Source organism: Lolium rigidum, chromosome 2, assembly GCF_022539505.1.
Source record: "Lolium rigidum isolate FL_2022 chromosome 2, APGP_CSIRO_Lrig_0.1, whole genome shotgun sequence".
Classification (NCBI taxonomy): domain Eukaryota; kingdom Viridiplantae; phylum Streptophyta; class Magnoliopsida; order Poales; family Poaceae; genus Lolium; species Lolium rigidum.
In genome coordinates, this window is record NC_061509.1 from 270,121,044 (window position 1) to 270,139,814 (window position 18,771).

At 46.2% G+C, this 18,771-nt stretch overlaps 1 protein-coding gene across 1 annotated transcript; it reads left to right on the forward strand.

The window, feature by feature from the left end:
* Positions 1-2,227: 2,227 nt before the first annotated feature.
* Positions 2,228-3,536, forward strand: LOC124688769 (GDSL esterase/lipase At5g33370-like). Its single transcript, XM_047222404.1, has 3 exons — positions 2,228-2,468; positions 2,571-2,698; positions 2,784-3,536. Exons 1-3 carry the CDS (start codon positions 2,231-2,233, stop codon positions 3,534-3,536), a joined length of 1,119 nt encoding a protein of 372 aa, XP_047078360.1. The 5' UTR covers positions 2,228-2,230.
* Positions 3,537-18,771: the final 15,235 nt, after the last annotated feature.

The following is an 18,771-nucleotide window of genomic DNA, read 5'->3' on the forward strand; positions in this document are numbered from 1 at the left end:
GAGAAATCTAGGGGGTAGACCCGCCGGGGCACACGTTCCGCTGTTTTGGGGGGAGGAGGGGGATAACGACCGCCGGAGCACCGGAACCCCACCAAACCTTGCATGTGGACCTATTCTATGTGTCAAAGTGTGATGCTAGGTGTAATTCACCAAATGGTGCATGGCATGGATCCCCGGTCTGACATTCCTCACCTTCGGGCGATAACACTTAACGATTCCTCGGACGTGTACGCCGAAGTGTCCCGCCGCGGTATATCGGGGGCTAGACTGTGCCAAAGGGTGCCACATCATGGTTTTCCATATGTCCATGGACTAAACAAACCTAAACCTATGAAAAGTTACATTGGTGCACCCTCGCGCGGAGAAATCTAGGGGGTAGACCCGCCGGGCACGCGTTCCACTCGTTTTGGGGGGAGGAGGGGGATAACGACCGCCGGAGCACCGGAACCCCACCAAACCTTGCATGTGGACCTATGATATGTGTCAAAGTGTGGTGCAAGGTCTAATGGTGCAAAAGTAGCTCCCCTAAACCCTAAACCCTAATCTGGGGAGGCTTCGAGCCCTAAACCCCTCTAAATCCCTAAACCACGACGCCGGAGCCGCGAGAACCATGCATCATAAACCCTAACCCTAACCCTAAACCCTAAACCTAAACCTAACCATAAATACTTACCCTTTAACCTAAACCCTAGCCCTAGCCCCTAAACCCTAGCCCTAACCCTACACCTAACCCTAACCAGTAGACCGGGCACACCGTCGATCGTGTGATAATGGCTCTAGCTGCTGGTATATGTGCCAAAGGGTCCCAATCTTTGGTTCTCCATGTGTATATGTACTAAACAAACCTAAAAGAATGAAAAGTTACATTGGTGCACCCTCGCGCGGAGAAATCTAGGGGGGTAGACCCGCCGGGGCACACGTTCCGCTGTTTTGGGGGGAGGAGGGGGAGAACGACCGCCGGAGCACCGGAACCCGGCCCACCAAACCTTGCATGTGGACCTATTCTATGTTTCAAAGTGTGATGCTAGGTGTAATTCACCAAATGGTGCATGGCATGGATCCCCGGTCTGACATTCCTCACCTTCGGGCGATAACACTTACCGATTCCTGGACGTGTACGGTGAAGTGTCCCGCCGCGGGTATATCGGGGGCTAGACTGTGCCAAAGGGTACCACACATGGTTTTCCATATGTCCATGGACTAAACAAACCTAAACCTATGAAAAGGTATATTGGTGGAACGTCGCGCGGAGAAATCTAGGGGGTAGACCCGCCGTCCCGCTGTTTTGGGGGGAAGGAGGGGGACGGCCGCCGGAGCACCGGAACCCCGATATATGTGGGGGATGAGCATGGAGACTAATTTTGTATTTCACATAGTGTAATAAATAGTCATCAAAAAGAAAAACTAATTAACAAAATAAATATAAGTAGTAGATGAAATAAAATAGTTAGAAAAACAAAAAAAAAGTATAATGGCGCACGGCAAAGGGAGAAGCGCACGGCAAAGGACCCTTTGCCGTGCAACTTGTCTGTCTGCACGGCAAAGTTTGGCCGCACGGCGGTGCTCGGGCCTTTGCCGTGCGCTTGTTTCTTTGCCGTGCGGCTTGCGGGGACTTTGCCGTCCCAAAATCTTTGCCGTGCGCTTCTCCAATTCTTTGCCGTGAGACACTTCTTTGCCGTGCGCCATATCTTTCTTTGCCGTGATATGTTTCTTTGCCGTGCGCTGCGCTAATACTTTGCCGTGCATTTTTTCGTTGCCGTGCGCTCTTCCTGCTACGCACGGCAAAGAAATCTTTGCCGTGCAGCAGCTCACGGCAAAGTTTGGCTGCACGGCAGCGCCTGATTTTCCCGTAGTGAGCCGAAGTGAGGCTGCTGCAAAAATCCAACGCACATCTGAAATGCCTATCCCAGCCAAAGCTCAAAACCGGCAAAGAACCACCTACAACTACACGACGTAATTACAAGAGAATTGAAGGTCCACGCGCAAGGACTGTGACGAGCCTGCAGCGCAGCGCAGTGTACCAACCCGCGCACCGGACGGGCCACAATGGAGTAAATTCCGGCGACGACGACGTGATCTAGCGAGGGATGGTCACCGGCACCACTATAAATGGCGTCCGAGCGCGACGTTGCAAAGCACCCATTAAACAAACAAGCTCAGTGTTGTGTGCAGTGCACTGGAGTGTAGTTCAGAGACACACTTAGGTACACACTCACATACCTTACCTGTAATGGCGTCTTCCTCCTGGCTCCCCGTGGTGGTGTGCGCGCTGGTGCTGCTGCAGGCGGTGCCGGCGGCGCGCGCCGCCCGCGCCTTCTTCGTGTTCGGCGACTCGCTGGTGGATAACGGCAACAACAACTACCTGGTCACGACGGCGCGCGCCGACTCGTGGCCGTACGGCATCGACACTCCCGATCACCGCGCCACCGGGCGCTTCTCCAACGGCAAGAACGTGCCCGACCTTATCAGTTGAGTGGCGTCGCCATTGCCAAGCTTTTCGTTGGTTCATGAATGCACTTGATCGTTAACGCTACAGTTGAGCTAACTGGTTCGAAATGTGTTGCATGCAGGCGAGTCCCTGGGGTCTGAGCCGGTGCTGCCGTACCTTAGCCCGGAGCTGGACGGCGACAAGCTGCTGGTCGGCGCCAACTTCGCTTCCGCCGGCATCGGGATCCTCAACGACACCGGCATCCAATTCGTACGATACGTTAATGATGTCACTAACAGTTAACAAGGTACGTAGTAGTATTCTCTAACCAACGATCATTCTTGCGCGCATGCAGGCGAACATCATCCGCATCTCGAAGCAGCTGACCTACTTCGAGCAGTACCAGCACCGACTGGCCAAGCTCATCGGCCCCGACCAGGCGGCGCGCGTCGTGGCCAGCGCTCTGACGCTCATCACCCTGGGCGGCAACGACTTCGTGAACAATTACTACCTCATCCCCTACTCCGTGCGCTCCCGGGAGTTCTCCCTGCCGGACTACATCAAGTACATCCTCTCCGAGTACAAGCAGGTGCTCCGCCGCATCCACGGCCTGGGCGCGCGCCGCATCCTGGTCACCGGCGTCGGCCCCATCGGCTGCGTTCCCGCCGAGCTGGCCCTGCACAGCCTCGACGGCCGCTGCGACCCGGAGCTGCAGCGCGCGTCCGAGGCCTACAACCCGCAGCTGGAGGCCATGCTCGCCGAGCTCAACGCCGAGGTCGGCAACGGCGCCGGAGGGAACGGGCCGGTGTACGTCGGGGTGAACACCAGGCGGATGCACGCCGACTTCATCGACGACCCGCGCGCGCACGGCTTCGTCACGGCCAGCGTGGCGTGCTGCGGGCAGGGACCCTACAACGGGATCGGGATCTGCACCATGGTGTCGAGCTTGTGCGCCGACAGGGACCAGTACGTGTTCTGGGACGCCTTCCACCCCACGGAGCGCGCCAACAGGCTCATCGCGCAGCAGTACGTCTCCGGCACCACCGACTACATCTCCCCCATGAACCTCTCCACCATCATCAAGCTCGACCGCCACCTCCACGACTGATAATCCATCCCATCTCATCTGCTCGATTAGCCGAGTGTTTGCTTTCATGCTTTCATATATAGCCTTGATTTTGTCACCAAGAAAGTACGTAGTGTGTTCATCCAAACACGCACGAGTATGTATTATTAGCAGTCTTTTTTTCCTGTAATTTATATAGTGCCAGCTTAAAGGTTGTAGCTAGTTTGTACTACGTGTTCAGCTAGCAGATCGATATTGTAAGTTGTGAGTGAGGTCATGTTCATGTGTACGTACGTGTCGTGTATGTACGGGTGTGTGTGAGTCATAATACTGAATCATGCATCATGCATGCATGGATACGAGTTCAGATTCAAATTCTCATGTCTACTCTCCCTCTATTATAAGGATGTTTTAGATATTTATTGAGGGCGCGCGTGACTAATTTTTAGATAAGTAAACAAATTCTCACTCAGGTAAGTATGTCGTCGAATTTGAATTACAACACATGCTGCAACTTATGACTAGCATGCATCCTGAACTAAGCCAACAGTTTGGGACGATTTCGTCAGTTACAACTTATGACTAGCTCGAAACATGAAGAATCCAATGGTCAATGTGTTTTCTCCCTCGATTGCAATCTCCATGTGCAACCAGTTGCAACCCCTCATGCTAGCATGAATCATTGTGCAACCTTATGATCTAGGAGTCGGTCGACTGAGATTTAATTTACAGTTAACTGAAAATTAGGAAAACTGATATTTTAATGTGTACGCCCTTTTCTTTCTAGGTTCAGTTCACATTTGCAGCGGAAATTAAGCTCGGAAGAGTGATACAAATGGAACAAAATTGGTATAAACTACATCGATAGGCATGGGTAATCGAGCAGTATCCAGTATGGTCCTCTGTTCATTGCATTTAAACAGTGCTACGTCTGGCTGCCCTTGCATTTAAAGCGGTTGGATTCGTTACAACAACACAACCGCGATATGTGAAGACCACAGCCTAATCTTGCACGACGTGAGTGTGTCGGTTGTCCTGTTCGTGCTCAATGGCAGGACGGTTAGGACCTCCCCTCTCTTGAAGTCCATTTCGTAATGTGGCATCTCCAACCGCCTCCCCATTCGATGACCCACAGATTTTGTTTGCCGGTCGAATGGGGGTGTCTGCTAGTCATGAGTTGTAACCTAGGAAATTGTCCTAAACTCTGTATAAAGTTTCAGTCATGAGTTGGGTTACATGATTCTTGGTGTTTCGAGCTATTCATAAGGATGTTTCGAGCTGGGTTCATCAGTTGGGTTACATGATTTTACCGGAAACTTTTAGTGGATATGCATTTTCTAAAGTAACCAAAAACAAGTTCATATAAGAAACATTTCCTTTGTATTTATCTCCTAAAATATCTTATGCATTCTAAAGTATTCAATAATTTAAAAGTAGTTAAACATAATTTGGACAAAAAGGAAAAATGACACTATAGATAACCCAAAATAATCCCCCGTTTTTTAGAGGGATGGACCCTATAGAGGGCCTAACCCAGCCAATACCAATCCACTATTTATTTTTTACATGATCAGACCGCATACCACTATTTGATGCTTCAAGCATATGGTCTCTGATAACTGCAAGAACACATATCAGTTATAGCTAGTTTCGAAACAAGAGTATCAAACCACGAGGAGCTACTGGTTAGGCGGAAATTCAATTCGGCTCCTGGGTGCGTATGCTCCCTCTACCAACAAAACATATTTCGAAGTGTGGAAAAATTTTGACAAAAAATTCTACATGTACATCTCCATAATATATGTGTATGCGTCAAGTTTCACGAAAAATAATATTTTTTATGGACTATGTAAAAAGAGAAAACTTATCCTGTGAAAAGCATTGTTTTCAGCACTGAATTTTGTCTTTTTTACAGACGTCACATGATAAGTTCATTTTTTATGAAACGACTTTGTGAGCGCGTAGCACATGAAGATGTACGTGCGAATTTTTTGTTTCAATTTTTTGAAATTTAAAATGTGTGTAAGATGCATTTCAAAATATAGGGAGCATATGCTCCCATGTTCCAAAACATCACTCCCCTGGTTAGGGTCTTATTGCCTCTTGCTACTCTCTACTAAGATTACTTAATAGTTGTTCTATAGTGTCAAAATGATTGAAGTAGGTGTTGTAAATGGTTGCAAGAAAAGTAAATAAAGCAGTAAAAACGTTGTAAGGTAAAAGTTGGAGCTAAATAAGACAAAGTGTTCTCAGAGATTATTGGATCCACCTCTAGCATTAGAACTCATGTTAATTAAGATTAAATATGTTTTTAGGCATATTGTGTGGTGGAAAGCTCCGTAATAAGATGCGCCCAAAAAGCCATCGGTTATCGCATCTCTAAATAACCACAACATCTAGCCTTCTGCAGCCACATATGGACCAGTGCTATTAAGAGGTATAGCCATGGTCATCGATATGAGCTTTGTGAATCCCTCTTATCCCCCTTATTCATGTAAAGCGCCAATACGGTAATGTCACTTCCCGCCGTTCACTCTACCACACTTCAAAGGGTAGTTCCTTCTCGAGACCAATAGGCAATATTACATGGTGCACAACATGTAATAACATGAGAGAAAACGAACACACATTAATACTTAAAACCATAAATCATCTTAGATTCATCTCATTTCATGCTAGGGTTTCTTCATCTCCCCAAGAACTAATAGGACTATTCACACATGGAGACAATCAAGAACATCATCATAATCTTGTGGAATGAATTAAAGGAATGAAATGGATTCGAATACAAATCCACAATAGCAATCAAGATTACAACTATGGTTGGAGGATGCTGATGGTGGAGGTGCAGCGGTTGATGATGATGAAGGGGATGATGCCTTATCCTCCGAGGATCAACGTAGAAACCCGGATCTTGCCTTTTTCAAAGTTCCTTCTTGAGATCTAATCTGGGGCGGTGTTTCTCAGTTTCGTGGAGCTGTGTGTGTCCGATATCTGATCCGTTTACGGGAGGTGAAAGTATTTGACGAGGCGGTGCTCCTGGAGGGTTGTACAGGCGGATGGTAGCCCGTACCGGTGCCCGTTAAAGCTCCTGGATGATGTTCTCGCGTTGTCCTTTCGCCTAGATAATGACAGTTTTCATTGATATTTTATTATTGACTTATTATTTTGAGATCCTGTGTAGACAAGCATAAAAGGGCGCGGTAGCGCAATGAAATGCAAAAATCATACCACTACTTGATGATATTTTGATAAACTAGTAATGCAAAAACATGTTAAAATGCATTCATCAATCTCATTTTAAAAAATGTTCACGTTTAAAAAAGTCGAATTGTTCAAAATTTTAACATTTTGGTTGTCACGTATTTCAAAAATTGTCCTATCAGAAAAATGTTCAAATTTTAAAAAGTACATATTCAAAAATTGTTCATATCCAGAAATGATCATTTTTTAAAATATTAACATTTTGAAAATTTCATATTTGAAAAAAGTAGATTCAAAAATATTCAGAACTTTGAAAATGTTCAAATCTAAACATATTCGAATTTTAAAAAAAAAAGTTTAGAAAGGAATAAGTTCGAATTTAAAAACAAAGCTGAAAAAGGAAAAAAAACAATTAAAGAAAAGAGAAAAACAAAAAAAACAGAGAAAACCGACCAGAATACCTAAGAGAACCAGAAAACCACAGAAATAATGGAAACCAGGAAAACCCGGTCAAGAAGGTTCTAGAACTTTCCCAAAACAGGAAAATAACAAAAACTCCCAGATGGCTTCTGGGCCGGCCTGATTAAGAATTCCTAGATGTACACAGTATGTGTTGGCTCGTAATGTTCGCACGAAGCGTCAAATAGGTTCCACAGGCCAGCCCTCTTTTTTTATTCAGAGGAGCTCAGCCCATCCCCTCGGGGACTACTATAGTGACCTGATCGGCTCGTGCGGGGGCGCCGCACACCCCAGCGACCAGGCCGGGTAGGCAGGGCCTCGGCCCATTAGCCTCAGGTACGGTTTTTCTTTTTTTTTTCTTCTTCTTTTTTCTGTTTCTGTTACTAATATTTTCTTTTTCATAATCTAACAATTTTTTTAGAAAAATAAAAATTCGAGAATTTTTCGAAATATGAACAGTTTAAAACTCGATTTTTTTTAGATTTGAACAGTTTTAAAATTTGAACGGATTTTCAAAATCTGAATAATTCAAAAAATCATAATTTGAATAGTTTTTAAAGTTGTATATTTTTATTGAACAAACCAAATTTCAAATTTGACCATTTTTTGATTTGAACAATTTTCAAATTTAAACAGTTTTTAGATATGAACAATTTTCAAATTTATTTTTTTTAGATATGCACAATTTTCAAATTTGAATAGTTTTTTGATATGAATTTTTTTCAAATTTGAACAATTTTCATAAAAAAAAATTAGTTACAAAAGTTTCAAATTAATTTGTTTATCATTTTTTTTGAATTTTAATGTTTTTTAATCCTATAAGAAAAAACAGAAAAGAAAAAGAAACAGAAATGACAAAAACAGAACAGAAAAAATGACTCAAAAAAAGAAACGGCAAACTGGCCCAACACACGAACTGGGCCGGCCCGTACCACGCGCGGGGATGTGCGGCGCGCGGTACGCGCTGACCTGGTCGGTGTATAGGAAATCCCATACCCCTCAGGTTGGAGTTAACACAATTCGGCCGCCTTCATTTTGTTGGGCTTGGCCTATAGGCTTAGCCCACATGCACCCGTCTGGGCCTGGTGTTACATTATTCTCACTGTCTAATACTCTAATGTTAGGAAGAAGAAAAACAAATCTTGTCTTTCCCCTTCCGAATCTGAATCGTTTCCATTGTCGCGGAACAGCGGCCATGCCGAAGTCCAACACCTGTGAGCGTCAAAATGGCATGTGACATGTGTAACTCGCCTAGCTATAAGAAATGGTCCATTCTTTAGGGACAGCTGACATTAGTTCATGCGTTGGTCTCATTGCTTCGGTCAGTGTAATACAATTTTCCTATGATGACGGTGCATTTCGGGAATAAAACAGAACACATTCAGTGATACACACCGGCAGTTCCCTAATCCCTACCTAGAAGACGTTCAAGGTCGGTAAGCCATCACGCACAGGATGCGATTTGATTATGGAGAAACATACTTCGCACACAGGTGGACGGACTGAAGGAATAGAAGTATTCTGGAACGCAGGTCCAGATTAATCGATGGGAACGAACACCGTCTGATGTCCATGGCTCAACGGCGGCTGTACACGCACGCAAGCGTACGCGTACACCATCGACTGTATTTTGATTTGGGCGTCCATCTTGTTAAATCCTTGCTACCCGTGTCAGTTCCGTCGTCTACGTACGATAACTACGTACAGCCTTTCTTCTGTTGGGGTAATCTTCCTTATCAATTCGTCGAGTTGTATTTATTTTTTACTCAGAAGTGGCCATGTGTCTTCCTGCAGCAAGACAAGACAGTCGATGTTCAGATTCAGAGATTTTAGTGTAGAAGGTTCCTGAAAAAAGGTGGTCGGCGGTTTTTTTTTACAGAGTAAAGCAACCTTTATTACTCAATAATTGTTACTCCCTCTTTCCATGTTTAATCGACGCAGAAATCGGACGTCGATCGGCCTTGGGACGGGCTCCCCTTACAACCAAAGCCTGACACCATTGCGCCGTTCAACGCTTCGGTTTGCATCTCCGTAGGCGACGGGTCTAGGATCCTTTTCTGGGGAGACCCATGGATCAGCAGGCTAACCGTCGCAACCCTAGCTCCCGCCGTGGTTGCTCTCGTGAAGCCTAGGACCCGGCGCAGCCGCACCGTCAAGGATGGGGTGGCGGGCAACACGTGGGCGCTGGACATATCCGGCCCCCTCTCGGTTGACGCCATTGTTCTGGGCTGCTTTCCGGGAGGTGGTTCTCGGGGTGGGACAAGACTTCTTCCAGTGGAAGTGGACGTCTAATGGTTCTTTCTCCGCTCGCTCAGCTTACCTCGCCATGTCGGAAAGTACCGTGGCAATGGCGGGGGCGGACAACGTTTGGAACTCCTTCGCTCCGATGAGCTACAAGTTCCACACCTGGTTGGCCCTCCACAGACGTTGTTGGACGGCCGACGGCTCCTTCGCCGCGGGCTCCCCACGCACACGCTCTGCCCGTTGTGCGAAGTCCACAACGAGACGCTCGACCACCTCTCCTTGGATTTCCCTTTCGCCAACGTCGTGTGGACTGGCATCAGCTCGGGGCTGCGAGCCATGCTTCCCACCCCGGTTGCACAGCTCTTGGTTTGGTGGCCAGCGCCTGTTGAGGGGCCTCCCTTGAGCCAGCGGAAGCCGGCGAACTCCCTCATCTCCCTTGTCATTCGGAGCCTCTGGCTAGAGTGCAATGCTCGCGTCTTTAACAAGGTCGAAACCAGCCCCCAACAGCTTGTTCGCCGGATCAGCGATGAGTGGCAACTTTGGACTTCTAGTCGTGGTTTAGGTAGACCCTAGGGCGAGGAGTAGTCGTTGTTTTCAGTGGGTGGTGTGGTCGGCTCCGTCTTTCGTCGCCTGGCGCAACAGTCTATACAATGTACTAGACGATGTCCTTCTTCGAACTTAATACAAAACACACAGATCTCCTGCGCGTACTCGAAAAAAAAGTGTAATCGACTCGGGATATACATAGAATCTCTACTAGCTAGCCTTGACATCGGGTCAATTAAATAAGATCGGAGATAGTAGATCTGATACAAGTTTTGGTAGAAGAAAAGATGGGGGGTCATCTAGGAGAGTGAACGAATGGAACCGGCCGGCATTTGATCCTGCGCCAAGTTAGCTTCTGATTGGTCTAGATTTTTGCGTGGGGTTCACTGCTGGAATATGTAATATGTGTTCTCCATATACAGGTACAAAACAACAGTACATACACGTGTGGGTCCCTCTATCCTCTCCCCCGCCCCTTCGATCCCCATCCCCTCCACTCGGTTCCCCGCGCCCCCATGGCCTCCGTCGCCGCCGGCTGGCCGCCTCCATGACAGACCTCCATCACCGCCGCGCCCGGCTCCACTCCGAGCTCCGCCCCGTCCACGACGCCACCTCGACGCCGCCCAGTCCACGAGGCCACCTCGATGCTGCCCCCGTCCTCGACGCCGCCCTGCCCCCGCCGCCGCCCCCGCCGCCGCCCCCATCCCCGACGCCACCTCGACGTCGCCATGTCCCTGACGCCGCCCAGTCCACGACGCCACGTGGAGTCCGCGCGGGACCGCCAGCCTCCACCGCTCCCTCTCCGACGCCGAGTCCGCGCGCCTGACGGCCCCCTTTGACTCGACTCCCGCGTCGTGAGCGCCGTCGTGGAGCCCAACGGCGACGCGCGCCTCCTCACCCTCGCGCTCGCCGAGAAGCTCGCCCCAAACTCGCCCAGATGCCACCTGGACGTCGCCCCGTCGAGCCGGAGCACACCAGGACCACCTCTCTCACCAGTGTGGACCACTCCCATGTATTGTATGCGTATCGGTTTGTCTCCAAAAAATCCTCAACTGTTGTGTGGGGCCCACTGCACACCTGGACCAATGGTAGCCCACTTTCGGCCAGGTTCACGTGCCCGCCGGTTCAACCATGGATTTTCCGGTCATCTAGCCATGCATCTAGCAGGAGTAGTTCTAGTCGGATATTTTGCTAGTTCATCTGTTGGTTCATTCACCTCACGAGGTGTGGATAGTATATAAAGGTTGCTTTTACAAATTCTGTTGCTAGTTGAGCCCAAGAATTGAGGATCGTTGTTGCTGGTCGCGGTTGTTGTTGTACCTTGGGACTTGCATTTTCTTTACTTTGAAACTGCCAGATTGGCGGAAATTCAATTCGGCTCCCGGATGCGTATGCTCCCTCTACCAACAAAACATATTTTGAAGTGTGGAAAAATTTTGACAAAAAATTCTACATGTACATCTCCATAATATATGTGTATGCGTCAAGTTTCACGAAAAAATAATATTTTTTGTGGCCTATGTAAAAAGAGAAAACTTATCCGTGAAAAGCATTGTTTTCAGCACTGAATTTTGTCTTTTTACACATGTCACGTGATAAGTTCATTTTTTATGAAACGACTTTGTGAGCGCGTAGCACGTGAAGATGTACGTGCGAATTTTTTGTTTCAATTTTTTTGAAATTTAAAATTTGTGTAAGATGCATTTCAAAATATAGGGAGCATATGCTCCCATGTTCCAAAACACCACTCCCCCAGATTGGTGCCTTTTAAGGACGTAAAATGTTGGACCTTATACTCTCCCGCTACAGTAACGAGAGAGGCGATTTGTGAATCGCCGGCCAATCCACCTCACCGTCGAAGCTCCGTCGGGTCCCTCGCTCTCCGTCGGCCGCTCCGGCGGCGGGAGGGTGTGGGAGCCACGGATTTCGTCTGTACATAGCGTAGGGTTGTGCAGGTACCAGCCGGCAGCGTCGAGGAGGTGGCGGCGTGGCCGGTGTGGCGTTTTGGGGCGGTGGTCGACCTCTTCGGTGGTGATGCTCCGGTGGAGTCTCGCCGCAGATCATCCACCTTTCTTTCGTCTGCAGGTCCTTGGAGCTGTTGTGCGAGTTGTCTCTCGCCGGAGGCCGAGTAGCGGATCCGGACCAGTTGATGTGCTCGAAGGAGTTGATGATGCTAGCCATGGCGTTCGAGTTGACGGAGCGAGGTGGAGGCTCTTTGGAGTTCGAGGCTCGATGACTTCCCGCCCGCAGAGGGACACCTCCGATCCAAGGCTGAAGGGAGGTGCAGCGGTGGCGCGCCGTCGGCACAGCTTGCTTGTCGTTGATGAAGACGGGATCCAGAAGGACCTACTTGTAATTTTGCTCTTTGTGTTGGAACTTTCTGTAAGAACTGTGGCTTAATATTATCAGCCTTTTCTCTCAGAAAAAAAAGGACGTAAAACGTTTTTTAGTACATGCAAATACTACATGCACCGCCGTCTGCACTCACGAAGTTACAATACACTTCTCCCTCTAAGAAAAAGAAAGTTACACTACTTGTGGTGGGTCAACTTATGCACAAGCCACCATCCATAGAGTGCAAATAATTTCTTCTTGCAGAATATAATTATTTGGGATTACACTTTATTTTTTGAGAGTGGACTTTTTTTGCGAGTATTTGGGATTATAACTTCGCACAACAAGACAAGACAGAACACTCTTGGTACGCGTGTTCCAGTGGAGTTGATGGGCTTATTGGTCCATCATTAACTTAACTATATCGCACGAGGATAACATATGTACTAATCATAATCTATAGCACAAGTTCTTATCATCATAACACCAATGCTACAACATCCAGAGGTTGATGAAAATTTATTTTCGTTTTGATTGGCAAGCATGGAACACCTGCTTATCTCCGCCCAATTAGATCTTCTCGCTGCCTTTTCTATCTACTTTCTGCAGAATATACAAATTATGGTAATTTCCACATGTTGTACCATGTACATCGACAATGCTTGATGCTAAAAGCCAAAAGAACTCGTAACATATCCATATGCTTAGCAAAATAAGTATCCGTACTAATAAATTTGCAATGCGACGTGGTAGGTCGGGATGGTTTTACAAAAAGCACCTCAAGAATTCAGAAAATAACCCACAGTCCCACCATTGTGGCATTATCCATCCACCTCCACCTGATCCCCCGCCTCCGCATACGATCCTCCTCGCCCTGATTTGGCGCTGGCGTAGAAGCAGCCCCCGGCGGCTCCCACACAGCTTCGCCCACGCACGCGGGCTGGCCGATGCCATGTGTACTCACGGCTTCCACCTTCCCCTCTGGCTAGCCTCCGTTCCCCGGCGCCGCATGTTTCTCTTCGTCCGATCCAACATCGGCGCAGAAGCATCCTCCGGTGGCTCCCACACAGCTCCGCCCACGCATGCGGACCGGCGGATGCCCTACGTGTAAAAACAATGTAAAAAATAATATAAAGGTGTTTCTTATGATAAAAAAAAGTAGACCATGTTTCATGGATTCACTTGACTATTCTCTCGGGATACATCGTCATCTGTGTGTCACCTCGGTTATTCCTATACCCGAGCTCTTTACATATGCACTTTACTTTGTGATAGCCTTCGTGCTTCAAGTTATATATCTTGCTATCACATAATTGTGTGTCTTGTTTACCATAAGTTGTTCGTGCGCATATGTGAAATCTAGTTATATAGGTTTTGTGCTTGACAAATTAAATGCTAGTTTTATTCCGTATTTATTAAGCTATAGAAGTTTTAAACCGTCTTATCCTTTCAAACGGGCTTATTAGTCCATCATTAATTATACTAAAGATGGCTAACATATGTTTCAACACGGTTTTAAAAAATGGCATTTCTAGAAGATTTATTACAACTTATTTTGCATGCAGCATGCTTTCTCCTAGTTAAAATTTTCTTTTAAAAATGTTGTCGCTACTAGATGTCAAGAGGAGAGAATAAAACACATGTTTCTGGCCAATGCACGCCACACAAACCAACCTGGCTAATCCGCAGATAAATGTCTAAATCGGATGTATAGGTGAAAATCATGTATGTGAAAACCATATATGTGAAATTATTATATATACATGAATCATAGCATTATGACTTAAAGTTATCACTATAATTAGTGTTTGACTTCGTGCTCTTGTTATTTGTATCGTTACTTTTTGTGTTTGTTGTGAATCTTGGTGGTTATGTTAAACATTGTGTTATCTCAAGCCAAACTAAAAATAAATATTATTTATATTTAACTTTTATAGTTAATTATAATTCTCTTCTAACAACAATATCTATGGGTAATATTGATATCCTTACTAAACAATGTGAGAGGTAAAAAGCGTAGGTGATTGATGGCCGCAACAACGGTTACGAATGCGTTGGAATTTCAAGTGCTATGTGTTGTAGCAGCGACACGTTTCCCCGCAAGCATAACTTGAAGGTCAATATCACCTACCAAAAAGATGCGTAGTGTTCCATTACGTTTGAACAGCCTGTAAATTTTACTAAAAGCTACCTTGTTACCCCCAAGGACCCCAACGATACTGAAGTATTAATTAGTTACAATGTTACTGAAAGAAAGTGAATAAGATACGAATGAAGTTGACAATTTTTTGTATTTTTGGTTAGTTTACTGGAAAATTTTAAACGGTTATTAAAATAAAGTAAATTTGCTTTTAAGCAAAGAAAATGGATTGAATTTTGTGAGTTCACTTGATCTCTCTTGTGTACATGTTGGCACAAATAACAAGCAACGGACACCGATATTTTTTGTGAATGACGGATTACCCCGGATGTTCTCGCATTTTTGTAGAGGAACACATCCAAATGGGACAACAAGGTGAATACTATATGACGCCCCACTCACCGGTTATCGTCTGGACGAGTACCCCCTCGCTAACTTTTCGTAAGCAGGTCAGCCCCAAGGTAACAGACATCTTTTTTTTCCAGTTTTCGGAAGGCCGGGTTTCTGGGTTTTTTTCTGGTTTACTATTTTTGGTGGGTTTCTTCGGGTTTTTTTTGTTTCTTTTACCTTTTTTGAAGTTTTAAATTTTCAACATTTTTAAATTTTGAAAATTTTCAAAAAATTGATTTTTGTACAGTTTTTGTAATTGAACCATTTTTTTGAATCTAAACATTTTTCAAGAATAGCAGTTCAATGGAAAAAAATTATAACTTTTATGAATATTTTGTAATTATATCGATCAAGTTTTTGACAATCACTGGCTCGATGTGCAATGTCGGTGGTCTTTGCACTACTAGGAAAAAGCATATTAGTGGAGCACCAAAAAAGGCTACCAGTGGTGCACCATGGTGTGCCACTACTACCTGCCATTGCTAAGGGTCAGTATTGGCGCACCATTTGGTGCACCACTTCTAGCTGCAAGGTGTGCCACTAGTAAAAACTCGTGGTGCGCCACTAGTAAAAGGTAGGTGCGCCACTGCTAGATTTTGAAATATGCACGAGTTTATTCAATATTTTTATCTTTATTTTTGCTTGTTTTTGTTGGTCGAATTATTTGCCCCATTCATGTTAATGCTCATAACCTAGCCATTAGCCGGAGGAGGGAGAGGATGGAGGAGAGAGGGAGGAGAGGATGGTGTTCACCGGAGAGGATGGAGGGGTGCCGGAGAGGTTGGAGGAGTCGGCCGGAGAGAAGGTCTTGGGGCATCGGATAGGTTGGAGGAGAGCCGGTCGAAGAGGAGGTCGAGGGATGTCGGAGAGGTTGAAGAAGAGCTGGCCAGAGAGGAATGAGGAGAGGAGGAGGAGGAGGAGGAGGAGGAGGAGGAGGAGGAGGAGGAGAGAAAGAGGAGAGGATGGTGGAGAAGAGGAAGAGAGGATAGAGGCGGAGGAGAGAAAGAGAGGAGGATGGAGGAGGACAAGAGAAATGTGTGGAGAAGGGAGGTGGGTGGTACAGAAAAGCGATTTTACTGAAATGTGACGTCATTTTGCAAAAATAAATGTTGAAATTCATGTTTGCTAATTTTCCTTACAACTAGACGACATAACACATGGACATGTGCAAGGATTTTATTTTTTAATTTTGTCATTTGCTTTTACTTTTTTGAAAAATAAAAGGGCGACCGGGGGATGGGGAGGGGGTAGAATTTTGGTCACCCCTGTGGTGACCCTGCATACCACTGCATGTTGTAGTATGCCAGTCGTTGATATAACATTCGCGAAGTACCAATCCGCAAATATTACATCCCTCAGAGTAGTATAACAGAACATAGCAGGTCCATAACTCATTCATTTATTATTACAAGCCATATATACATGTCATCTCGGAGTTCCTCTTGGGTCCTAAGAGGGCTACTCCTGGGTTCGAGGTGAACCCGACTCAACTTACAATATAGAAGTCTTACTAAGTTATACATTTATTCTCAACGAGCAGCTAAGTACTAAGTGTTCGCACTGCACGGATACCACTACTATTAGGTATGTCTACGCTTGTTCTCCTCCGGAACCCTCCCCGGTTCCGTAGACGATGAGGTAGTCAACTCCTTCTATACCTCCGGAGAGGTCTGGTTCTTCATAGCAGATGTCTTCTGCTCCGTCTTGGTTGTCGTTGTCCTCCTCAAGTCGATTCAGACAATCTAAGCAGGGGATTTAAGAGTGGTATGAGTACGAGCGTACTCAACAAGTTCATTATAGAAAAGAGGTGTTTAATGCACTAGCTACGATATTAGACCAGAAAGTCTAACACCAATGCAGGTTTTGATAATCATTTCTTCAAGAGGTTGCTTTTATTCAGAAGAATTATGTCCGTCAGCCTTCACCGGTTTACTAGAACTTCATGGAGTTCCTTTTCGGCAGCGTTCGCAGTTCCAAATCCCGGAACAGGGAGTGACAGGTCACGATTTATTACACTCTGCAGAGGTGTGTTGCTTTACCCATAAGAGATCTTAACCTTGGTGCCAACCGGGCAGCTTTACCGTCCACACTTCCTTTGGTGTGAGGCCCGGTATAAGTTCTAGCCAATCATGTTCCTCCGCTACCTCGCACACCCACCCTTTGTTGCAAATCCGACCTTGGGTCCTCGCCGGGCTATATCACTTGGATATTGATGCGCGTAGATGACACGTCCGTTGGGAACCCCAAGAGGAAGGTGTGATGCGCACAACAGTAAGTTTTCCCTCAGAAAGAAACCAAGGTTTATCGAACCAGGAGGAGCCAAGAAGCACGTTGAAGGTTGATGGTGGCGGAATGTAATGCGGCGCAACACCGGGGATTCCGGCGCCAACGTGGAACCTGCACAACACAACCAAAGTACTTTGCCCCAACGAAACGGTGAGGTTGTCAATCTCACTCGGCTTGCTGTAACAAAGGATTAACCGTATTGTGTGGAAGATGATTGTTTGCGAGAGAACGAGTAAAGAACAAGTATTGCAGTAGATTGTATGTCGATGTAAAGAATAGGACCGGGGTCCACGGTTCACTAGAGGTGTCTCTCCCATAAGATAAAAGCATGTTGGGTGAACAAATTACAGTCGGGCAATTGAAAAATAGAGAGGGCATAACAATGCACATACATGATATGATAAATATAGTGAGATTTAATTGGGCATTACGACAAAGTACATAGACCGCTATCCAGCATGCATCTATGCCTAAAAAGTCCACCTTCGGGTTATCATCCGAACCCCTTCCGGTATTAAGTTGCAAAACAACGGACAATTGCATTAAGTATGGTGCGTAATGTAATCAATAACTACATCCTCGGACATAGCATCAATGTTTTATCCCTAGTGGCAACAGCACATCCACAACCTTAGAACTTTCCGTCACTTGTCCCAGATTTAATGGAGGCATGAACCCACTATCGAGCATAAATACTCCCTCTTGGAGTTAAGAGTAAAAACTTGGCCGAGCCTCTACTAATAACGGAGAGCATGCAAGATCATAAACAACACATAGGTAATAACTTGATAATTAACATAACATAGTATTCTCTATCCATCGGATCCCGACAAACACAACATATAGAATTACGGATAGATGATCTTGATCATGTTAGGCAGCTCACAAGATCCAGACAATGAAGCACAATGAGGAGAAGACAACCATCTAGCTACTGCTATGGACCCATAGTCCGGGGGTGAACTACTCACTCATCACTCCGGAGGCGACCATGGCGGTGAAGAGTCCTCCGGGAGATGAATCCCCTCTCCGGCGAGGGTGCCGGAGGCGATCTCCGAATCCCCGAGATGGGATTGGCGGCGGCGCGTCTCGGTAAGGTTTTCCGTATCGTGGCTCTCGGTGCTGGGGGTTTCGCGACGGAGGCTATTTGTAGGCGGAAGGGCAGGTAAAGAGGCGGCACGAGGGGCCCGGACGACAGGCCGGCGCGGCCAGGGCCTGGGCCACGCCACCCTGGTGTCTGGCCACCTCGTGGCCCCACTTCGACTCTCCTTCGGTCTTCTGGAAGCTTCGTGGCAAAATAGGACCCTCGGCGTTGATTTCGTCCAATTCCGAGAATATTTCGTTACTAGGATTTCTGAAACCAAAAACAGCAGAAAACAACAACTGGCTCTTCGGCATCTTGTTAATATGTTAGTGCCGGAAAATGCATAAATACGACATATAATGTGTATAAAACATGTAGATATCATCAATAATGTAGCATGGAACATAAGAAATTATCGATACGTCGGAGACGTATCAGCATCCCCAAGCTTAGTTACGCTCGTCCGAGCAGGTAAACGATAACAAAGATAATTTCTGAAGTGACATGCCATCATAACCTTGATCATACTATTGTAAGCATATGTAATGAATGCAGCGATCAAAACAATGGTAATGACATGAGTAAACAAC